This window comes from Talpa occidentalis, unplaced genomic scaffold (genome assembly GCF_014898055.3).
Source record: "Talpa occidentalis isolate TD23 unplaced genomic scaffold, MPIMG_talOcc4v2.1 talOcc4.4, whole genome shotgun sequence".
Taxonomy (NCBI): Eukaryota; Metazoa; Chordata; class Mammalia; order Eulipotyphla; family Talpidae; genus Talpa; species Talpa occidentalis.
Window position 1 is genome coordinate 109,187,304 of NW_023604295.1, and position 25,843 is coordinate 109,213,146.

The window sequence follows — 25,843 nt, forward strand, 5'->3', positions numbered from 1 at the left end:
CAGAGGTGGGGATGTAGAGATGGAGGGCCATTGTAGACAATTCCCAATCCTTACAAGTCAACCTACTCATACTCTAGAAGTAATTAATTTAACAATAAATAACAATTCCACAAAGGAATGAACCCCTCCCAAAGAGAACAACACTCTATCAGTAGAATTTCTGCACTGGAAAGATGCAGCCCTCCTGCCTGCCTGTGACTGTGCAGGTGCCTCTTTTTTCTTTCTCCTTTTCCTAATAAATCGGCCCTTTCCAGGAAAATGAATATAAGAAAGTGAAAATCAAAATCAACAAAAAACTATGAACCAGAGACACTTTTTGGGGGTGGGGGGCGGGAGGGGAAGGATTGGGGTCAGAATGGGGCATTTGCAATTGTATGGGGGAATATAAAAATAAAATTTAATATTTAAAAAAAAAATAAAATAAAATGTAACCTTTGCTGGGCCTCCCCAGTGGCTCAGCAGTTGAGCGCTGGGTTGCAAAGCTGCCCGCAGCTTCTGCAGCGCCGGTTCGATCCCTGGCTGCAGGATGAGGGTCCCACATGGCGTGCAGACCTCTCCTGCCACCCGCTGCTCCCCTCAGCAGTGTATTTCGTCAGCCTGCCTGTTCTGTTCCCCGCTCTGGCTCTGGTGAATCCTCTCGCCCTCCCGAGCTTCTGACTGTACCCAGTGCTTGTATAAATAAATAAACAAACAAACAAATAAATAAATAAATCAATAAACAATAAAATAAATAAATAAATAAATCTTTAAAAAAAAGTAACCTTTGCCTGCCTGTGTCTGTACAAATATCTTCATCTCCTGGATAAATCACCAAGTGCCGCTAAAAGGGGTACTCTGGTGAAACTCTTCTCAGAGGTAACTCTAGGACCTTGTTGTCTGAACCCAACACCCCTCCAAAACAGCAGCATATACTAACATTATACTTTGTTAAAATAATGAAGTGACGTATGAACATTCCCAAGTATGAGTGAGGTGCTTCACTCTCTATTACTTTATTAGCTTATCTTCCAAACTAGATTGGTAGCTCCTCAAATTTAGGAATGGGGTCTTTTCTCATGTTGCAATGCCTAATCTTATTCCCAAAACACTGCTCAATAAATATTTGTTTGTTAGTCTTTTGGAAGATAGAATAACAATCACCAACGGTCAATAAGTAGTAAAGATGATATTAAATGAGATGTCTTCTCAAGTACTAGGCCAGGTTCATTAGACATTGGACTCAACCTACACCCTCTCTCCACCAAGGACTCTCTAAGCTTCAGTTTCCTCACCTGCCATAAAGGTTTAATGACAGCACCAAATGTTATAAGGTTATTGTGAAGATAAAATGAGTTAATATGTTTGAAGTTTTAGAGCAGTGTTTGACACATAAGAGCTACAATATTATAAATTAAAAACCATGTGCCTACTGGTTAATTTTTAGAATCTAAAACCTATTCCTATCAGAAATGACACACATGGTAATCTCCCATTAAAAGCAGATTAGCAGAAAAGAATTCTCAAAGCATCACTGAGATATGGAATTCAATTCCGTCTAGTCACCTCAGTATTTAATTAATTATCACCTCTGGGGGAAAAAAAAACAAGTGAAGTGTCACCAAAACTGACTGAGGGAGTCTTTCAGTAGTTCCCTAAATTGTACTCACTCTGTGGTAATTTATCCAAAAACAACCACCAAAGAAACTAGATTAACACTTCACTAGTTCTATCAGAGAAGAAAACTACTTGCTTTTCTTTTTTTTTTTCCTTGAGAATAAAAAGTGAGTGTTTCAAAGGTTGCCATATTAAAGAAGTGTTACCTTTTTCCCAAGTCATCTATTTTTTCAGAGAAGTTGTATTCTACAAAATTCAGACTGCCTCCTTGCTTTCCTCTGATCCACAGGGTATTGTAAAAAGTGCTGAGTCCTTGGAGCAATGAATCATGAGACATCTCAGGAAACAAGTAAGGGAGGAAAAGAAATTTTTTACATGTAAAGTCCACAGCCTAAAGGATGGTAGGGTCTCCCAATGGCCCACCTTATCTCAGTTCTAACCTCTTACATTCACCAGAAGGCTTTCATGTTTTCTTTAAGTAACCCAGGAATTTGCCAATAGTTTGCTACTATTGGGCTCCCATTTGTCCTGAAGTTTGCAATTAATGCAGTAATTAAAGCCCTTTCGAAGGGCTCTTGGTTCAATCAGTGGTGTTTTATTTTCCAAGAGAAGTGGCTCTCTTGCTATAAAAACACAGTAGGAGGCACATTTAAAAACTATATTTCAATTGCAAACAACGTGATTGTGTTCCCAAATGGCAAAAAGATGATAGGAAAATAATGGGAAGAGGAGGGGGTCCTGAGATGGCACTAGAGGTGTGACTGAAATCCATCTGAGCAGTATTCAAGCTCTGCTGCTGCTCCTGCAGCAAAGGAAACTTATTTGAAAATAGAGCGAATTAGCAAAATTAAACAGATGGGAGCCCTGGGTCATATCACACCACTTCACGAATGCATCTAGGATGAATGAAACAAAACAAAACAATGAAAACTAAAAAGTTGTTTTTGCAAAGGAAGCCTATGCTTTTCTATATTGACTGATATAGTGATGATTTAATAAAGGCTGACTATGTTAATAATTGATTTTCAGGTGCAGGTCTAGACTAAAAGTAATCACACTGAAAGTGCTACCAGTAAAATAAGGCTTTTTGCCATGTGTTGATTTTACCCCGACACCATGTCTCCAAAGCCATTTCTTTGTTTTTTGTTTTTTTTTTAACCTCAGTAACATCTTTATTTTTTTTTATAATAAATTTTATTTTTATATTCCCCATACAATTGCAACCCCCCATTCTGACCCCAATCCCTTCTTTGATAGCTCTCTATCAAAGACAGTTTGGCTGACCCAACCCCACCACCTGGAATTTCTTAGTGGCTCATACTTTAGGCAAGATACATCTCTGCTCTGGGCCCCAAAAACCAGGCCCAGCCCACCTTTCCAAACTTGCCAGGTAATTTTCCCTAAATGATTCTGCATCCTCACCAAAATGATCTGATTTCCACCTGGGTGCAAAATGTTTACCTTCTTGCTCCCAGGTCATGTCACAGAATGTCATAAAGGCAAGCTGGTGCTGGAAGGAGCCATGGATTTTAAAACTCTGGCTTTGACTATTAATAAGTCACATATTTATACTTTCTGAACCCACATTTTCTTATTAGAAAATGAAAATAATAGAGTTTGCATCCAGAATTGTTATAAGATTTATAATGTGCACTAGGTATACTTTACATTGGATAGATGTAAAGTACCCACAACCAGTGCCAACCACTCAAGTCTGTTCCTCCCTCTTTGTTCCATTGGCAAAAATTCTTTGATCAAAATTTAGTGGGGCTCCTGGAACCCTCTCCAACACCCATCTGTGCACTAATTTGTAAAATGGGGCTTCAGTACGAAACCTGCTAATTCAGTTTAATCAGAATATTTTTCCCAACAGTTAATCACCCTCAGTATTTGATCAAGTTTGTCCTCCTTCACCATGCCTCAGGTGATGTCTGAGCACCCTGGCCTGTCTTCAGCAAGAATCCTGATGATTCCTCTGAGTAATTTTCTACCTACTTACCTGCCCCACCCTGCTGCTTAGCTATAATTCCCACTTGCTCATGTTATATTCAGAACTAAACCTGGTCCTATGCTCATGTCTCTTTTTTCCCTCTTGCAACTGTCCTGAATAAAATATAGTTTCAGTGCCTTAACTGCTGTCCAGATATGGTTTTTCTATGATACCACCCACCCCCCAACCTAACCACCTTCAAAAAGATTGTTCTGACCATTACACATGAAAATGAGCTCTACCTCTTCTAAATACTTATATCATTTGTTCATGACTTGCTCCTTTCACATTTTGCCAAAAATAATCTTGCAGTATAGTTATTTTTCCAGACCCAGATACTGTCACAATTAGACTGTAAACTGGTCATTGGATCATGCTTTCTATTATCTCTTTATCCATCACAGTTCTAAGCATAATGTCTGGGACCTTGATTAGTCCATAATAAATTGAGTGTGGCCAGTGGTTTACAACTTATAATTTTTTCCTCTCCAAAAAAATGGGGGAGCAAATGCCACGCCAGATTTTGCATATCAACCACCATCCCCCTTTCTATATGGTTCGATGCTCTTTGGAATCTATCCACTTGACACAAAGAATCTAGTACAAAAATTAATTTTTTTTCTCATTATGATATGAATTTGAATTAAAGTGTAATATGCTAACTATTCTTTTAGGTTAAAGAGGAAAAGTTACAGAACCAGATTAAGACAACTACTGCACAAAGTTGAATTAATGAACTGGTAGAACCATCCCTTCATCTGGCTCTGAATAGCTCCCCAACTAACTTCTTAGCAACTTTTCACTATCAATTATACATTCTGTCTCTCACCTTTCTAACTTTTCTCCACTCAATGCATGGATACATAATGCTACCTATTTCCAGTCAAGTCCTTCACTATTCATTTAAATCACTGTTTCAAAGGAACCAAAAAAATTTGGAGTGGAAAACTTTTTAAGTAATTTCTTCTTCCTTTTAAGGGAATTCCTAATAGTGTGAAGTCTTAACCCAGGAAAATTACTGGAGTCTGCTTCTTTCTGTTGGAGAAAGAAAGAAAGAAAGGGACTATGAGGAAAGAGTGATTAGGGACAAGTTAGGTGCTAGACAGTTAAAAGTGACAAATGTCTAACACATTGTAAAAGACTAAAGCATTTCTCTCTGCCTCTCCTCTCAGCTCATCAACTGGAGAATCTTACTAATTATTTCATAGGGAAAAACCAAGTTCTCCTAATCAGACTTTATGTTCTGAATGAAATAAACAAAGTACAGCAACCTGTTCTCTTTGCTTTCTCTATTTTTTAACATCATCTCAACATGTGGAAGTGCGAAGTTGTACTCCCAAAATTCTATTTTCATGTGAAATAGTAGCAAATCTATAAAACTTGAAAAAAAATGCTAGAAACCCCACAGGCTAAGCCCATTATATCTTTTTCTTCTCATATCATTTTCAAGAGTCCTTCTTTCATGAAGACAAATGCTGTTTGTGTTTTGTTGTGCCACTCATTTTCAGTTAGCTACATAATATCAACCTGCATGTCTTTTTTTTTGATGTAAAAATGATGGGGAAAAATGCCACTTAGAGCTACCCATCTTATGAAACTTTAGAAACCACCCCTATACCCACAAATTACCTGCCCCCATCTTCCAACTGCAAAACCTAACTTTATGGCTTCATTTATCCTCTAAGTGCCAGCCCATGGTTTATAATGGAGAATCACTTGCTCTAGGACGTTATTTGCTTCTTTTTCATTAACATTTAAATTTTTTATGGTGATTAAAAACTATAGGTGATACAAAGCATTGCTTATAAAAGGTCAGATCATATCATTTAATTAATAACTGTATAAAACTATCAGTGGTAATCAACGATGCAGTGAACATGCTGGCTGTTTGGCTGATTGGAGAAGCATTTTCTTCATCCCCACATATACAAAAAGTGTTGCAGACGAATTTGAAGTGAACAACATAGAATTCAAAATTCAGGGTTTGAAAAATAAAAGACCCGTAATTCCCTAAAATAATGCCAACTATGTAAGACAAGAACTACCTTAGGCAGTACCTACTGAAATATAAGTTTAAAAATTAAGAAATTAATACACCATTGCTTATATGTTTCTTCCAAGATTCTGGAGGAAACTAATTCACTTAGGGCCAGAATCAGATACTGGTAAACTAAGGAACCATAATTACTTTCATTAAGATAGATAAAAAATCAGTCAGATTTCTGGGCGTGGCCAGAAAATTCCTGTGATCTGCTAAGAAACATATAAATGAAGAAAAGAACCAAATTACATATACTGAGGAAACACTAAATCATCATAATAATAACATTACAACAAGAACAAGAATTGTAATTATTTTCCAGTGTATAATCCAGAAGCAATAAGATGTCAGATAAATTTATAATATACTTAGGCACTACAGCAGTTTTAATGGGTGGTTGCTATTAAACGTTAGTAATTAAAAAATGTAAAAACAATTGCAAATGAGGGCAGAGACATGAACTTAAAAGAATAATTGATGGCCAAATGATATTATAGAAAATGACTATGTTACTAGAGAGTCCCAACTTCAAGATGAAAACAAACTCATGTTTTCTGATACGGAATTTAAGCCAGGGTGATATTCTATTTTCTCCACTAAAGCAGAAATTATTTTTCTCCAGGGAAAAGTGTTGATACACTTTTTTTTTCATCCAAAAGAACATGGAAATAACCTCTTTGCATATGGTATTGTTCTTTTGTGAGAACGTTATTTTCTCTGGTGGCAAGTGGGTCAGTGTCTGTTAGTATACAAGTTATCCAAAGAGCAAGTGTCTATTGTTGATAAGACATTTCATATCTTACCAACTTAGGACAAAAATAGACATGCTTCTGCACACAGTTTTTAACACACTCTGCACACACAAGATAAAACACAATCCTATCTACCCAAGAAGTGCCATCTCAAATTACTATCCTCTGTAGAGTCTTTTTTTTTTTTTTTTTTTTTTGGTGGGCACCCTCAAAGGAGCCTTCTCCTTCATGGAAGAAGTTTACAGATTTAAATACTTAGAATATGAGGGGCCTCCCTGGTGGCACAAGGGGTTAAGATGCAACCTATGAGGCTCTCCGCAGCCACTGCAGCACAAGTTCAATTCCCAGGGAGCTACCCACATGGTGCAGCAGGCCTCCGCTCCCCTCAGCAGTGTATTTCAGTCAACCTGACTGTTTTATTCCCCTTTGTCTCTGGTGAATCCTCTCACCCCACACACACACACCTCTGGTCTGTACCCCAGTTCTTATACACATAAGTAAATCCTTAAAAAAGTAAAATAAAAAAACACAATATGTGATATCCCAACTGTGGTAAACCAAGTACATACATGTATTTCCTCCTTGACTGAATTATAAATTCTTTAAACTTTCCCATAACCTACAGAACAAAAATCATAGTATACCAGTTACTCATTATGGTCATAAGTGATCAGTAAGTATTTGATGAATTAAGGAGAACAAAAAGTAAATACCGTTGCTTATTTTATTTACATTATAGTGATGGTCACACTTGTTACATTCCATTTTTTTCCCCTAAAAGCCAGGTAGAGAAGCCTGCATTTGGTATGAGACTTACTAACAACTCTGACTTGGTTCTGAATCCCAACTTCATCACATAATTGCTGGTTTGTCTTGGACAAATCTCATAGCTACTCTGAGATGGTTTCATCTATTAAATGGGTATAAAACTGACAATGTCTGGCTTATTATCAGAATTTAGTGAGAAAAATAGGAAGAGCTTAGCACAGAGCATATATATAGAGAAAGCAGCACTATGCCCATTCATTTTTTGTAGCTTAAAAAAAGTTGGTTTTCATCTTGCTCAATTCCTGTGAGATATTCTAAATGCAAAAATTCTGCTCTAGACCAGGCTCCACAGAGTACATGGCAAGTTTTAACGGGTGGTCACTATTAAATGTTAGTATTAAAAAATGTAAAAACAATTGCAAATGAGGGCAGTCATGAACTTAAAAGAAAATCTTTTCAGATTTGGAAATCTTTCCAATGGCCAGAGCTCAATGTGCTTGAGCAAACATCCTGCACTCCAGGTAGGTGAGTGGAGTCTGGCAGATTGCTCCCTACTCTGTATGTGTTAGAAGGTTCCCACAGAGTCATTCTGGGAATGGGGCCATTTCAATTACATCCCCCCCACCTGTGATTGAGGAAAGGGTACCTGTGCCAGTCTGCTGCTGCTTAGGCTCAGAGCTCAGTGTGAGGTTCAGAGAAAGGGGTCTCCTCTCACCTGTCTGTTGAAGCTTCAGACCACACTCTCTCACTCCCTTCCCAAAACCTCATCTACTCACATGGTACCCCACTGCTCTTTTGACAATATACTTAATTGGTGCTCCATTACAATTCATTCTTGGTGCCATGTCCAAGTCCATTTGGAAAGGATATGCTATCATCTAACTTCTCTAGGAAAGGTTATCTCTCTCTCTCTCTCTCTATCTCTCTATCTCTCTCTCATTTTCTTTACTTTTAGTGTCTTTCACATATTTCTGCTTCTGCCACCACTGCTGCCACCACCACCATCATGTACAGAGTTATGCAGAAAAAAACCCTCACTGTATAACCAGTATGGCTGGGCCTGAGAAAATGCTCCTCTCTGACTAAGCAACTTTCCCAGACACAGATCACACTAAGGGCAGTATCCTGTTGCAGCAGTGTTGCTGAAACTTCTTAGGGAAGCGAAAATACCTAGAGAGCAGTAGGTTTGGAGAAGACCCAGGATTTGCAGTCCTAATGAGCACAGGGCAATACAACACTACTGATAGACACACCATATCTGGAGTAGTACTTTGTTGAAGAAACTTTGGCTCCACAGATTAGGAGATTAAGAATTTGCACAGGAATGGAAAACACAGCACTCAAGCAGATGATGTTCATCTTTATTTCTGCCTCTATCGACACTTCCTTTCATGTCCCCAACTACACTGTACCCTTGCTGCCTTGAGTCAGGTTCCATGGGTGCTTGACTCAATGGGTGAGTCCATGGGTGCTACCCTTCTTAGCTCTCCCAATGAATATCAATAAAGCATTTACTATGATGCAGGTGCTATAGTATATATCTCAGCCCACACTCACTTATCTCTTAAAAAACAAACAAAAAAAACACAAATTATTCTCATTTTATGTCAAGTTTACAAATATCAAATAATGCTCCAAAGTCCCAAGTGAAAGAGGAAGATTCAGGAAGCAAAGTCGAACCTTCAAGCAGTATGCTAAGTCTACTCCAAACTTCAGATCCTACCTCACTGATCCCCACTGAGTCTCATCTCCTTCCAAGAAATTTGTAAATGTCCATGCATGATGTTTTCCCATTCAGACAATGAACTGGCTAACATAGAACCTTTTACTACAGACTGGATGATAACTCTAGACATCATAACCTGGTGTATTCATTGCAGACTTTCAAAAATATAGTGGATCTTAATTCAATACTCTCACACTTCTTCCTACCTAATCACTCACATGTATACCCTCTGAAGGTAAAAAAAAATGTTTACTGTTAGCAATGGGTGTCCACTATGACAAAGGGGGCAAGACACTCAGGGTAAGGTGACATAGCATTCAATCAGGCTGTTCTGCTCCAAAACTCCCTGGGTTTCTAACAGAGCAGATCCAATGACCTGAATGTAAATCAAGACTCTGCCTCTCAGCAGCTGTGTGACCTTTAAAGTTCGGTAAACCTTTTTGAATTTTGGGTTAAATTTGGAATAAAATAATATATCTTGCAAGATGGTGTTAAGGACTAAAAGAGAGTAAATGTTAAAATGTTCAGCACATAATAGAAACTCAGTAAATTCTAATTTTCTCTTTTCTTACCTATCTTCTGATCTTCCAGAGATTCTTCAAAATGATTAATTATAAAAAAAATTTAATGACCACAGTGTCCCAGGTTTCCCAAACCTAAATATATACCAAAATTATCTGGAGACAGTTCCAAAAATACAAATTCTCAGGACTAACCTTAGACCAAATGAATTATTATCCCAGGAGTTTAGACCAGGATTTGCATATTCTAATATACAAACTATTTCTGTAAAAACACTGATCTTTCAAATATCAGAACATTTGGTCCAAACCCATCTATGGTTCTCCAGAGTGAACTAAACAGGGAAGCCTGATAAAAGGGTCAGAAGTTGCAGAGCATCCCCCCCTTTTTTTTCCTAAAGATGTCCTTTTCCCCATTTCCTTTGACTGATAATGTGTGCTTTTCATAAATATATATGGCTCCTAGTTTATTTATACTGCATAAAATTAGGAAAACTGAATGTAAAAAAAAATCCTTGCACCAAAACACTATTATTTTGCACAGAAAGTAAACAAATGAAAACAGGAAACTCAAAATCATTCTTCCCTTGATGGCTCAAACTCCCTATGCAAATATAGCTATGAATGCATCAATTCGCAGCTTACAAGACAATAAAAAGACTGAATACAGACAGCCAGGGAAAAATGCATTCTGCTACTGTCAGAATAATAACTTTGCATTTCTTGAGTGCTGCTCATTAAAATGCTCAGTCATGGCCTCAGATAACGGTAGTTCTGTGTCAGCTTAACACAGTCCAAAGACCTTTAGACTCAAATTTTTTTTAAATAGATTGATAGATGTCACTTCATAAGTATTTATGTGCCAGTGCACTAAATTCCCTTAGGACCTGGTACCAATTAAAGAGAGAGTAGTTAGTTCTCAAGTTGTCACATCAAGAAAAGTTTAAACAATAGTTTGTCACTAAAATGGCTAATATGGTAAATAGCAAAGATTTTTAATTTAGGAGAAAAACACTTTAAAAAAAAAAGGGTAACCTTCAGCAACACTTCAGTATCACAATATGTAACAATCCATTTGATTTTTTATTATATTATCTTTATGAAAATTAACCATTATGTCTCTGGAGTATGGTAATTCTTCTCAACCCATGCCAAAAAAAGGTTCAGAGTTCTTAAAATTGCTTCTTGCTACTTAATGATTGAGCTCACTCTGGTCTGGGCTGCACCCCTGGCTCTTGGCCACGGAAGGCATTATGAGACTTCAGTATTACTACCATCTATATGCTTTTTTAAACATAAAGCAACTGGCACTAATCAGCATCCAGAAATGCTGTTTTGGGCTCCCCTTTGCAAAATTATTTTCTAGGAATTCACTTTTCTTCCATCCTGAATCCTTTCTTGGGCTACCTTTCATGTCTCTGGCTGTTCCTTCTCTGCCACCTGTCTCTTCCTATGCCTCACCTTTAAAGATTGCTTGGTGTTCCTAATGCTTCATTCTCTACTCACTGTTCCTCCTCCTCTATTCACTTTCCCTATATAAATTCATCTACTCCAGGGAGATAAAAATAATCACATCTTTGTCCAAACTACCACATTCATAAATCCAATTCAGACTTCACTTCTAAACTCCGTCCATTGAAATACATAGTTGGCATTTCCATTTGGATATATCAAAAATGCACTAAACTTACACTCCTACAGTGTTTTCCTTCTCATTCCCTACTAAACACATAATTGCTCATGCCAGAAACCTGGGTGCCTTCTTCCACATCCCCCTCTGTAAGTATGCCCCATTCGCAACCAAGACTAAAACTAAAAGATGCCTCCAAAATAATCTCAAATCCTGCTTCTCTACATCTCTACTATTTCCACTCATGTGCAAACCCAATCCTAATCTCACTTGGAACTTTATCAGAATTCCCGACACTCACTATGGTGAATGTCCATTTACGCCACTCAGTAGCCAGTTGTGATGTTTTCAAAATGGAAACTATATTACTCCTGTGCTTAGAAAACCTTGAAGGGGTTCCCCATGTTTTTAGGAAATAAGCCGGAATCCTAAAAATTCCATAATGGTCTGATTTTTTTTCCTTACCTCCTAGGCTATTCTTGCTCCCTTCACACTGAATCTCCTCTCTGCTGTTCCTCATCCCTGCCTCAGGAATGGAAATGTCCCTTCATCTAACTTCTCCAGAAATATTTCTTTTACTTTCTTGCCCTTTGTGACATGGACAAAACCAGAGGAATGAAATAAATGAAATAAGTCAGAAAGAGAAAGGCCGATACTAGATGACTTCACTCATGTGTAGAATATAGAGAAACAAAAGAAAGGAATAAAACTAAACCAAAACATCCCCTAGAAAATGACTGTAGAACTGAGACTATCAGAATTGGGGGGGAAAGGATGTGTAGCAAAGAAGGAGGGGCTCAATGGACCATGGTAGAGGACTATGGGGTGCCTTGGTGGTGCCTGAAGAGGTATGAATCTACATCTCTGAATTACATACAGTACTGTAAACCAACGTTACTTCAGTGAAAATGGGAAAATATGAAAAATGAAAATATCTTTTTCTCAAGGAAATCTTCTTGCATCACCAAGATAGGTTATTCTGTTGTGTGTTGTCGTAGTATGATGTACTTTTCCCTTATAAAGCTTAGCACAACAGTAAATCTATCTATCATATAATTCTTTGTGTAACTGCTCTTTCTACCCTTTCAGCTTTAAAGGGGTAAAGTCTAATTTTTTATTGCTATGAAATAAGTACAGACTAGCTAGTAATAGATGCTCAATAAATATTTATTGAATAGGTAAATTAATAAAGTACACTCCCTGCTTATCTTTTCCTATTAGTTAGCTACATTTGTTTATCATGATTTGGTTATCATGATTCTTATAATTATTTAAGTAACATCCTCAGAATGTCCCCTGCAATTTCTCCCATAGGACAAAAGTGCCTAAACCTGAATGGAATTAAACATCATTTGGGTCTGTTTAATAGCATTGGGGCTATTCAAACTGATTCATAAAGATAAGGGGTAAATTAAGAATAAGTTCTAATCCATTTTTATTAATGAACATGTATGTCCCTAACTGGCCTGCAATGTTGACAATGCCTTAGGCTATTCTTTAGTACCCTGGAACTTAAGAACCTTATAAGGCAAATGACCATGACTAAAGTATCATCATTCTTTAAACTGTACATATAATTCTTAAGTATCCTCTTTATCTTCTCAATACTTAATAGAAATATTTAAAGAAAGCATAACAATAACATGCAGGATATAGATATGCAAAAGACTAACAACTTTACACAATTTCAAAACCATTCACTGTCTCTATTCAGCAATTGCAAATAGGTTCCCTTTCCTTCTGGATTTCATAAAGGAAGTACAAACCCAGCTAATCATAATACCACCACCAATTCTTGCTATCAGGGAGCAGGTGAACTGTATTGCACCTTACTCATTTTCATAGAATTTTCAATAGTACTTTAAAGAGAAATATTACTGAGTATATAATGACAGTTATTTAGCCAGTATTGGAAATAAAACTACTAAAAGTTAATAAAAGTGATTAAAATGGTGGAAAGATTACTCATCAATACATTTAATGCACTGGGCAGGTTTAACCTAACAACTTTGTTTATACTGGCAGCTTTATCAGTCATTTTTAATTTATCCTACTAAGAAGAAATGTACATCATGAAACCCAATTAAGGCAACAGTGATAAAACCCAAGAGTATTTCTCTGCCGCCCCTATATCAAAATGATTTGTTAAACACAGAGCTTTAAAAGGCATCCTAGCATGTCAGTGAAAGACAGAGTGGCCTGACCCTCTGCATTTTCAATGATATCGATAAAACCAGACATAGTGAGCATTACACTTCAAAGATTTATTGCAAGACTAACTTATGAAATGATAAGTTGGGCACAAGGAACAGCCTGTAGTTAGTTTACTGTTTTTTCTAGAACATGCATAGATGGCTGCTAAGACCTGCTCTATATATACCTATTGGGCTCTCCCACTGCAATGAGTCAGCAGAAGGCAAATTTGTCAACTTTTTTAGAGGACAGCTATGCCGTTACAAATTAAGTGACCATAACAAATGGGAACCCTGACAGTTTCAACTACTTTGATCTCAAGTGAGGTTCAACTATGTCTCAGACGTTAACATAGATATCTCTCAGGGGAAAATAAAGACTAGAACACCTTGTGTTCTATCTATCCACTGGGCAGAAATAAATATTGCATGTGACCCATTACACATCTGGGGTACCATTTGTTATAGCAGTTAGCCTATCCAACTGCTACATCTACAATGAAGAAGACAATACTCCTAAGAGACAAAGTCCCCTAAGTATGATTCAGTTCATGTCAGTTTTCCTATAAAAATGGCACTTTTTGCTTTCCTTTATTAACAGGTAACCTTAGAAATACAAATAAACAAAATGAAGAAAATTCTAATTACAACTTAACATTTTTTTATAGTTTTCTCTTCAAATTGACAAATTCATGATAGACAGAGAGATGGGCTTACTAATATACTATGAATATACCTATAAGACATTATTTAACCATTCTTGGAATGGCAGGTAGTAAATGTGCAAAAAAGTAAAAAGACAGACCATTCTAGGAAAAGGTGCAAATGTATCAGGCCATGGCACCTATGGAGAAACACTGAGTATAGGTTAAGGTTCCAGGTAACAGGAACCAGGTAAGTGCACTGGACAAAAGTTGAAACACCTTCAGTCATAAAGTGAAAGTCATTCACTCTAAGGATTCTGGATTTTATCCAGAATAAAATAAAATCCAGGATTCTGGATTTTATCTGAGGGCAACTAAAGAGACTTAAGCAAGGGTATGGGGTGCTTTTTCCTGTTTCAAAAACATTACTCTACCGATAATATACAGAATGGATTTAAGAGGGGAGAACCCAGGGCCTCCCTGGTGGTGCGAGGGGTTAAGATATAACCTATGAAGGTATTTGCAGCCACTGCAACATGAGTTCGATCCCTGGCTGGATAGGGAGCTACCCACATGGCACAGCAGACCTCTCCTCACTTGCCCGCTGCTCCCCTCGGCAGTGTATTTCAGTCACTCTGCCTGTTCTGTTCCCCACTCTGTCTCTGATGAGTCCTCTCACTCCCCGCACCTCTGTCCTGTACCCCAGCTCCTGTATGCATAAATAAACAAATCTTTAAAAAAAATAAGAAGGGGAGAATCCAGTTGCAAGCTAGAAAGATATTACAGTTACAGTGAGAATGGGAACTACTACAGAAACAACGAAGATGAGGTAGAAGTGTGGCATCTAAGATGTGTGAAGGAGGTAAAAATCAATGATATCTGATCACCTAACAAATATAAGGCAGAAAGAGAGACGTCTGGTTTGGGGTAACTAAGAAAACAGTGATGATACCATGTGGTGAGAGGTTAGCAGAATTCATATTAGCATCTACTCTTCTATGTTGCATAGAATAAGTTACCAATAAAGGTAGCCACTGGTCATGTTAGTAGTGATTTACCAATGGCACTTGTGACAGTAAATTCATTAGCATACAGAAATACAAATAGACTGGCAGGAGAGATGATGAGACAATGTTTAATGTGTTTATTATAGAGAGTCTGTAAGATATTTGGAAATATCTGATAAGTAGTTATATATGCAGATCTAGAGCCAAACAATAGGATAGATCTGGGCTAGAGATATGGATTCAGAAGGCATGATTGATAAGCAACAATGGATTTTCTGGGGTACATGAACTCATCAGGAGCACAGGGAGGGTAAACTGAAGGAAAAAACAAAACTGGAGACAGCTCTACTGTGGCCTGCCCTGCCCTGCACAGTCCATGTGGTACTGCCAAGGTCTGTTCATGCAGTAATTTAAAAATCAGATCAAATTATTCTTCATCTGACAACTTATTTCAGCATTTCTCTATCTACTCATAAAAGGACTAAAATATATCATTTTCTTGCCCAAACCCCAGGAATCTTAAAACAAGAAAGAAGGTGTCTCATCCCAACCTCCACATCAAGACTAGAATCCTCTCCCCACCATCAGCAGAACTGGCGCCATTCAACTGACAACCAAGCTCTTCCCCATGTGCTATGCTGACCTCACCCATTTCTGCAACAGCACTCATTATTAGAATCCAAAACAGTGCCAGATTTACATTTTTAAATAAATAAGAATCCACAGTAAATCACTAAGTCTTTCTTCTTCATTTTATTAAAACAAATGACTGAACTTTGCTTTAAAGGTTTACAGTTGTGGAATAATCTATTAATCATACTTAATAATTTCAAAGAGAAGTCTGCAGAGACAATGGTATTTGCTTCTTGAAAAGACCATGCTCGTGAATACAAATAACAGTATTTTAGACAGTGTGACAACATGACACAAAAGGCAACAGAGGTGAAAATATTTGAAGGAAGATGAAGGTTTCTTGCAACAATTCCCTCTCATTCAGCTCTCTTATTCCTCTTTCAGATAGTCTAAAAGACTCACAATTCTTTTACATGATTATTATCTTAGAACATCAACATGAGAGAAGCTCTGGTGCAGGAATGGAAGCGATTTGGATATTTGGGGCATTTCTGAGGTTAGGGCCAGAAACAGCTTGAATGGACCAAGAAAACTTTTTAGTTCTACTTCTCATTTTGCTTATTAAGAAGCTGGACCTGAAGAGATAAAGCTACTTATCCCAAGCAACACAGGTACAAAGTTAAAAGTGGGAAGTTCTCCTGACTCTGATCCCAGGACACTTGAGAGTAAGTTGAGGAAACTTCAAGTGTCACCCTGCAAGGACACTTAATAAATGGTGTGTTCAAAGGCTAGAGTGAGTAGTTCTGGCAAGATCATGACTAGAACTGTCATGGAAGCAGGATTTAAGACATATCTTGAAGGAGACATTGAATTTCCATGAGCAGAAATGAGGGAGGAAGCAGACCCAGGCAGAAGAAAGGGTATATGTAAAAACAGTGGGGTTAGGAGAGTGCATGGTCTTTTCATGGAGCAGTTACACCGGATGAAAAATATTCTTTTAATAAAACTGAGAAAGATTAGGTTTAGTTTGGACTAAAGAGGGTATTAAATGTTGGGATCTAGAGTTACTATGGTGCATCCATTGAAAGCTTCTGAGCAGGAAATGAGGTCTAATAAAAGTAATATTCTAGAATGTTTCACCCCCAGTGTTTAATGGAAGGTGATTTGGATAGTGGACAGAATAAAGGCAGGGAAATGAGAAAAAAAGAAAAAATTCATGAATAAATAAAATCAATTACATGATTCTGATACAAATCCAGTAATGATAAAGTGTCTTTCTAGACTACATTATAGCAACATTAATAGAAATACAATACTATCAAACACCAAACATCAAGTTTATTCTTTCAAACTTTTATTATCTGTTATAATTCTGTTATTTGGTGGCTTCAGATTCAGATAATACTAGGTAAATTAAGAGTTGAATAGATGAGAATCTCTCTTGTTCAATTACTTTTGTTTCCTACTAATGACAGAGTAGTTATAAGCAATAATTTTGAACAGAAAACAGTATCCAAACTGCTTCTTACCTCTTCATACACATTAGAGTGGATATTATCAAAAAAATAGAATATTGTATGAATAGATATTTGTACACACATGATCAGAGAAGGTTTATTCACAATAGGCCAAAAGGTAGAAGCAGCATACATGTCCATTGATGGGTGAATAGATGAACCGTAAATACAATGGAATATTATTCATCCTTAACGTGAAATTCTGACACACACTAAAGCACAAACTAACCTTAAAAGACAGTGCTAAGTGAAATAAACCAGTCACAAAAATGCATGTACTATATGATTTCACATAAATGAGGTAACTAGAAAATTCATGGAGACAGAAGTAGCTTTGTACCTTCCAGGGGCTGAGAGGAGGGCAAAGTGGAGAGCTACTATTTAATTAGTGCAAAGTTTCAGTTTGGGAAAATGCAAAAGTTGTGGATATGGGTGGTGGTGATGGTTGCCCTACAACTTTAACTCACTTAAAGCCACTGAACTATAGACTTAAAAGCAGTGAAAATGGTAAATGTTATGTTAACAGAGTGTGAAGAAAAAAAAAAACTGTTCACCAGAATGACTATGTTAGAAATGCTAGATTTTTTTTAATCTTTTAAGATTTTATTTATTTATACAAGAACTGGGGTACAGGCCAGATGCATGGGAGGGTGAGAGGATTCACCAGAGACAGAGTGGGGAACAGAACAGACAGACTGACGAAATACACTGCTGAGGGGAGCAGCGGGCAAGACAGGAGAGGTCTGCCACACCATGTGGGATACTCACTGGCCATCCGGGATCGAACCCACGCTGCAGAGGCTGCAGACAGCTTCACAGGGCGGTGCTCAACCACCTGCACCACCAGGGAGCCCCAGAAATGCTAGTTTTTAATAAAAGTCCTGCTCCAATGAAAGAAACATTGCTATACGCTATACCTTCTGTATGTGAGATGTGACCAACCTCAGAAGATGGATGAAGACAAAGGAGGAAAGAGAATCTCCTCGGTGGCCTGGTTTGCATGGCTATACAGTGCTTGGCAATTTTAAAGCTCACCCTTTGTGATGATGACAGGACACACCTACTCTGAGCCAAACACCTCCATCCTGGCAGGCACCAAAGAGCCCTAAATGCCAGAATCACCTCCGTAAGGTAAAGTCTAATGTCAAATTCTATTTGAAGCAAACACAGCCAACCTCTCCTCCTGAGTGGATTGCTCCCCCTGTCAGTACAGAGGTGTGGCTGGAATGCTCCCTGCGGTGGAAGAAAAAGCTGCCACTGCATCTGCTACCGCACTGATAACACATCATCACCAGGGGTGTCTCCAGGGCTGACATTAAAAGGGAAAGGAAGGATCTCATTATTCATCAGAGCCCACATGGACACACGCCATCCCACCTGTGGTCCAACCAAGAGCTTACAGTGACATTAAGAACAAAGGAAAAAAAGTGAAAAATAACTCATCCAAATTCTTTTTTAATTACTTTTAGGGATACAAGCAGTGCTTTCCACTTTTATTTGCAAGAATTGAGCTCATATTGCTGACGGTTAAACACCTGTGAGGGGAGATTGAGGAAGAACAAAGAATTTCTGGATGCTAATATTTCATACCCAAAATGAGATGGCACGACTCAGGAACGGATTTGTTCTGTGAGGGAAGAGGAGGAATTGGTGTCCTGATGGGCTACTGTTCCAAATGCTACTTCCCACCCATTTGACCAAATTGGAGACCTGAAGAGAAAGAATCAAAGAGGTTGGTTTTTTCTTCATCATCGTCTTCTTTCAAAATTTAGCCTAGAAAAGTGATTACTACCACTATCCAATGGGCTGGAGTGCTTCATTCATTTATTCATCTAATTATTTAACTGTTACTAAATGCATATATAACAATCAAGCTAGTGTGTCTATGAGAAGCATAAAAGATACAAACTCAGTAAATGGTAACTACAACTACCTGATTTTTCATAAACTCCTCAGTTGTTTAGCTCCGTTTGCTTTAAAAGCAAAAGACAAATAATTTGGGTTATTCTACTGCTTTGAGCTTTCTAAATTTAGCAGAGTAGTGTTTTATTGCTGTTATTATTCCCTCTCCTTACCCACTACCAAGATCTAGTGACCTTGCCAGGTATATCCCCTTGTGCTGGGTTTAGTTCAGCTCCCATATTCCGCTATTATAGAGCAAAATGTAAAGAAACAAATCTCTTCTCTAGGTACTTCTGGCCAGACATCACCCACCTAAATCTGGCTACCAGCTCCCAACCACGCACCATTCTGAGCTGTTTTCCTATAGTTCACAGCACACAGGAGCAGATATCCAAAGCTAGAACCTTCGTGGGTTTTTTGGGTGGGAAGCCTCTGAAGCAGATAAGTCAACCCCAGATTCTCATGGGACTGACAAAGAGCTTGTCAGGAACAGAAACACCCTTTGCACTCACAGCCTTGTGATCTAATACCTCTGAACTCCAACGTGGACCCAGACAGCTGAATTCCAACGTGTCAAGAAGGCTAGTCAATGTGATGATGGACATCAATCCTATACTTAGTCTATCACAAACTAAGTCCCACTCATGTGCCCCATCATTTACCTAAAGCCTTCTCTTCTAAGTGTCCTCACAAGGGAAACAAAGACAAGAGGACGGGCCTCCCCTGGTGGCGCAGCGGTTGAGCGCTGGGCTGCGAGGCTGCCCGCAGCCTCTGCAGCGCCAGTTCGTTCCCCGGCCGCTGGCGAGGGTCCCACAAAAAAAAAAAAAAAAAGACAAGAGGACGCCTATGAATCCTGACTTAGGAACTGGCAAGATCATCATTCTTATACCACCAGAGATACAGGCAAAGAAAGTACCTTCTTTCGGTTTTTTTGTTATTATGAAAAACAAGATATAAATTTCACGAGGTGCTAGTAGGCTAAAATAACATTAGAGAATAGTTTCCAAGAAAACTATTTTTCCATAGGGGAAAAACCTTAAAGACCAAAAAATAATGTAAATTACCACTTACACATTTCTCCCCAGGATTCCTGGACGGCAAGTCTACTACACTGGGGAAAGTTTTTTCCTAACAATTGGACCTATGCCAAGAGAGACAAGTCAACATTTTTAGTTTTCTGCTTCACCAAAATTCTTTATTTTATCGATTTCAACCTACATGTATCACTTCAAGATGGAGAGACTTCACAAAAAGTTATATCTCAAGTGTGTCACTAAACAATATGAAAACACAACCTCTTGACTAGCATTGACCTCTCTGCTCAGAAAACTTAAGTCTGTATTCTGCAAATTCTCAGATAATTCAGCTATAGGTTTTAAAATAGCAGGCTGTATCATTGATTTGTTGTACAAATATTATAAAGCAACCGATATTTGGGGAAGCAGGTAAGACATGTATTCTTTCATAATGCCACTTTAACTTTAATCTTCTGATAACATAAGAGCACAGAGCAATATGTACATGCACAAATTTAGAACATTTGTATATGTATTGAAAACTTTCTACAAGCTATTTCTGTTATTTAAAAATAAGAACATATAAAAGTTCATTTTCACTTTCTTAACGAAAATTTGACTAAGGCATTTTACACTATTGCGTATGTTAACAAATTGCATAAATGATAAGAACCCCAATTTTTAATTTTAGTTTTCATTATATACTGTCAATAAATAGAGTGGTCAATGATCCAACCCACTGTTTTTCATTATGTTCTTTTTGTTTTCACTGTTATCATTTATTTATACAAGGTTAATCATAATACCCATTCAATAAAACCTACGTATAGACATAATTTTTTATTATTTAAGCAAATCAAAAACATATTTTAAAAAACCTTAAGTATTGCTAAGTACTAAGGACAGATGAGAGTTTCAAGATCTTTAGATACCTGGCCAATTCGTAAATTGTCAGTAAAATGTAAAAATAGGTCTGAAAAGATACCATGCTCATAATTAAGAAAAAATAGCAGAAAGAAAACGGTTTTGATGTAAGCAAGACGATTTCCTGAACAATAAATAGATTACTTTTGACAAGCGTAATCACCCACCCAGTCACGTATTTTGTTCTCATTGGCTCTAAATATACAGGCCTAAGGAGGCACAGATCGTTGCATTGGCCCTTAGTGTTGTATAAGCTTCCTGGTCTTACTAAGACAATAAGACATATGTTAAAACTTCCCCTAGATTCAGAGGACTCACAGATCTCCGACCACTAATGAGAACTATCCCCTGGTGGTTACAAAATAGTCTAATATTTAAGTTCACTTTAAGTCAGATATTTAAGTTCACTTTCAAAAATATTTTTATTCCAGGTTGTTCTCCCAAATGACCTACCTTGGTTTCATTTTTAACATAAATACATATATATACAGTTTCTCTACTCAGCAGAAAGATTTACACAGTTTAAAGAAAGCAGTCATAATCACTTGGGAAATTAAATTTATGTGTATATACAAGCAGTCAAGCTATATCTGTCCCTATTGCTACTGCTTTAATATAGCTTTTATTAATAGTAATTTTCTACCATGATGGTGGGGAAATCCCTACAGCATTTTTTTACATTTTCATAATAACACTACGATGTCAGCAATTTTATTAAATAGTTATGAGGCTGTCAGAAAAAACAAGTGCCATATATCACAAGTGTTTGATAAACATTTTTACATTATCAATACATTCCAATATTATATGACAGACTAAAAATTTAGATTGACTTGCAAGAATACAATTGATGTACAAATCTTGCCTAGTTTATAGTAGCTATTCACCATCAGTAATTTTAACACTTTTTGGAAGCAGTTTCTGACTAGTATAAAAACCACAATGCTTTGAAAACTAAAAGCACAGAGCATACAACAATAATTTGTTTGAATAATAGATACCTAATTTAACAGCAAATTATTTTGCATTCCAGTGAATATAAAACCAAGAAATACTTGCTCTTAGCTTGTTTAGTGAGCAAAGAAAAAGCAAAAGACAGGAAAGAATTTAAATAACTGTGAAGGAAATGTCATTTACACAAACTTCAAATATAAAACAAACAAGCCATCAGATTCCATCTTGACTTCTAAAACACTAAACAGTTTCTATTTCAAAGAGTTCATTTTTCAGAGAAGAGCCTCTTTTCAGACAGATACTATTCAGGAGTTAAACTCAGAGTGTGAGAGAAAGAAAATGAAATTTCAGTGAAGACTATTAGCAAGACCCTAAAGCTAAGGTGTTGCATGTACAGTTTCTACACTAGTAAGGAACTTGTAGGAGACAACACTTCAGCTAAAGCATATGAGAGCTAGAACCTGCTCCCCTGGGTATGATATCACAAAATGACTTTGCTATATTCCCTCTCCAGTTGCCACGCCCCCAGGGCAGATTCATGTCTTCCGATAAGAACATTCTGCTCCATCACTCTCTCTCAGATCTTTAACCAGAAGTATGTAGAAGCAGCTCAACCAGGACAAATCCGCCCCTATTCTCTGTGTATTTTTTCCAATTGTTTGTGTTCCATTGCCTGGTAGGTTCTGAATGATAATGTTAACTGAGAGCACATAACTGAATGAATTCACAAATTTTTACACACATTTACACCCAATGCACCAAGTATAGATATTGAGCTGACATTAAATAAAATAGCTCATACTGTTTACTTTTATCCTACAATATTACAATGACTACTATAGTCATAAAAACGGAAGAGAAACTTTTAGCAGGATTTCAGTTAGTCCTTACCTAACCTTAATCAGTTAAAGTTTCATGCAATATTCTACTTTAAACTACATCAAGCACAAATCATCAAACACACAAAACTACACAAACCTAGACCCGTAACTTCTTGATTTCTTAATCTACTCAATTACACCCAGGGAGATTTCCAGTGCATTAAAAACCTGCTTTGCTTAGTATACCACAACTTAAAACTATGTAGTTCCTTTGATTTTCATTAAGCTCTTCCACTTAGATACGCAAAAATAAAATAGTATTCTTCCATACAACATAAATTTTACATTTCCAAACATCTTCTGGACACTTACAAGAACTTTACCCCTGAAGTCTGATATTTATTTCTAGTTAAAAGGCTTAGCTAGCACGATTCCTAATCTTAGCAATCACCTCCAATCCTAGGCATCACTGCCAACTATAATGCCGTTTATATTAACTCCCCACCATGTGTAGTAAATCATGCACAAATCATGATTTGGGGTAGACAAAATCCTTTCTGAATTCCATTTAATAAGATGTGAAAACTGGACAATGGTTTGGCTTAAAAGGTTTTGTTTCAGACTCTTTAATAGAATAATATATGCTGCAGCATAATGGTGTTGAGCTTTTATGTTCCCTAATAAGCCAGCTCCCAGCAGAGCCTTTCCCATGTTTTACAATGTGACATGCAGCAGCCAGACCGGGGAATCCCCAGTCAGCTTTCTTCAGCACCACTGTCTGAGAACAGCTTCTGTCCACAGAGTGGTGCAATCTTAACAGGTCTCTGGCACAGAAAGTGCACTGTTAAAATAAGGAAATGGTGGATGAGCAATGTTCTTTCCTGTCATTAAAACCAAACTGTTACATATCAATTAAGTGCAGGATATAAGCACAAATGCCAAGCAGAAATTTAAGTTATTGGCCAACACTGGATACAAATTTTTAACAACTAACACACTTTGCAGACAGGCTGAGCAGGGCATGGTGGTGAGTTTTATAAAAACTCAATTAACCCAACCATCTATTAGACAGATACATAAAGACCCAGGGAAAAAGCTATTAAGCATGTTAGAATTTGTGATGTGTAATCATGTTAATTTATGGTTTCAGAAGAAACCCTGCTATGTCTTAGTGATTATTTGGGTAATCAGGAAATTACACAGATATTTAGAGCCTAGAAATTATTTTATAAATGGCATAAATGTAATACAACCTGAGAAATGTAATTCGATTACCAGTTAATCTCTCGGACCTGATAATATTAAGAAGACCTTGGAATAATACCTTCCTGCGGTAAAATCGGAAAAAAATCCGTAAATCTGTTAGTGCTCAACTTAATCTTCTGAAATTCTTCTTCAGGGCCTACATGGGAAGCGCCGAAATTAGGATCTGTTCTGACTCACTGAGGTGCCAAAACATCCTCCAAATCAAAATATGATGAAAACAAAGACTCCTGAGACAACTTCACCTTAAAAGACCAACTCCAGGCTCATATGCACAAGGTACAGACTGCTCCTATCTGTTGGACACTAAGTTCGCCAAAAACTCTGCCGCATCTACAGAGGATGCTCAGCGCGCGGTCCTCTGCGGGGCAGGACTCTGCAGACACGACCCTGCCCGCCCGGGCTCCGGGGCCGGGGCCAGGGCGCCAGGGGCAGGGAGGGCTCGCCTCCTGCACACTCGCCCTCACTCCTGCAAGGGAGAAGCCCACCGGGCGACCCTCCAGCAGCGGCTCGCACCAAAGCCAAGTTCCACCACGCACTCGCCAGACCGCAGCCGGCCCGCTTCCACTGCGCTTGGAAAACGACGCCCCACGGGACGAAAAAGTTTGAGGCGGCCCCCGCCGGGGACCGAACTTGGGCTCTCCGCCGCGGCCGAGCCCCGCAAAGAGGACGCCTCCCAGGAAGGCGCCGCCGGCCAACTCCCACGCGCGCTCGGAGTCGCCCGCCCGCCCGAAACTAGGAACTCCGCGGGCCGCGTGGGCTCCCGGCGGCCGCGGCTGCCCCGGGGGCCCGGGGCCCGCCGCGCCCGGCCCGCGCCCTCCCCGCCCCGCCGGCGGCGCGCGCCCTCGGGGGCGAGAACTTACCGCACCGCTTGCACAGCACCCGGCCCACCTCCTTCTTGAGGTTCCGGCCGGTCTCGAGCGGAGGGAAGGAGGCTCGGAAGGCGGCCGGCGCCCGGCTGCTGCTGTTGTCCTCGGGCTCCATGAAGAAGATGTACCTGCTGTCCTCCTTGAGCCTCCCGCAGGCGGGGAGCGCGGGGTGGCCCCAGGCGCCCAGGCGCACGGTGAGCAGCGAGTCCTTCCTCAAGCCCCCGGCTTTGGCCGCCCACACCTGGTGCACCTTCACCAGATAGGGCGCCGGCCCGGGGGCGCCGGCGCTGGGCGCGGGCGCCGAGGGCCCAGAGGGCAGGGTCCCGCGGGCGGCGGGCGGTCCCCGCGCTCCCGGGCTGGCGGCGGGCGGTTCGCGCTCGCCTCCCCGCGCGCCGGCCTCGCCCGCCGCCTTCCTGTCGAGTGCCCCCTGCTGCCGCCGCGGCGGGTGCACCTTTCCCTCGATCACCACCGCGGCGCGCCGAGCCAGCTCCTGCACCGAGCCCACGCTGGGCGGGGACGAGTAGCACCCCGAGGCCCCCGCGGGAGCCGCCTCGTCGCCGGCGGCCGCCCCCGGCGCCAGGGCCGCGCTCCACAGCAGCAGCAGCGGCAGCAGCGCGGGCGGCCGGCGGCCGGCGGGGCCGGGGCGGCGCGGGGCGCGTCGCCATCTCATGGTGTGAGGCGCGTGCGGGCTCCGCGCTGTCGGTTCGGACTGTGCCGGGCGCTCTCGCGCCGCCGCCCCTTTCCTCTCTCCTCCTCCCCCCGGCACCCTCGTCTCCCCACCCCCTGGTATTTATTTCTTTGAGGGGGGGTGTGGGAGAGTTGTTTGTGGGAGGAGGAGGAGGTGGAGGAGGAGGGAGGGAGGAGGGGAGAGGTGGGTGGAACCACGGAAAGGTGACGAGGTATGAGGGCAAAAAAAAAATTTTTTTTTGAGGTAAAATAGAAAAGGGGGGCAAGCCGCTGCCACCGCCTGGGCGGCTGGGAGTGGCAGGTCCCCTCGGCGCGCCGCCGCGCCCGAGCGCTGCTGTCGGGGCTGCCGTCACCGGAGGAGGACGTGGAGGTGGCGGCGCTGCTCGGCGGGTGACAGTCCTTTGTGTGGAGGGGCGCTGCGGCGGCGGCTGCTGAGGCGGCGAGCGAGCGGCG

At 39.8% G+C, this 25,843-nt stretch overlaps 1 protein-coding gene across 1 annotated transcript; it reads right to left on the minus strand.

Moving 5' to 3' along the window:
* Positions 1–2,067: 2,067 nt before the first annotated feature.
* LOC119258219 (pro-neuregulin-2, membrane-bound isoform-like) lies at positions 2,068–25,373 on the minus strand. Its single transcript, XM_037526672.1, has 2 exons — positions 24,698–25,373; positions 2,068–2,216 (listed from the first exon to the last, which is right to left on the minus strand). The coding sequence occupies exons 1-2, from the start codon at positions 25,371–25,373 to the stop codon at positions 2,068–2,070; spliced, it is 825 nt and encodes a 274-aa protein (XP_037382569.1).
* Positions 25,374–25,843: the final 470 nt, after the last annotated feature.

What these genes read in the sequence shown, in the direction of transcription:
- LOC119258219 (XM_037526672.1), bottom strand. Translation starts at nt 25,373, where the DNA reads ATGAGATGGCGACGCGCCCCGCGCCGCCCCGGCCCCGCCGGCCGCCGG. An exon ending in GGTGCTGTGCAAGCGGTGCG is followed by an intron (nt 2,217 to 24,697) that starts GTAAGTTCTCGC and finishes GTGTTTTTATAG; the next exon opens with CAAGAGAGCCACTTCTCTTG.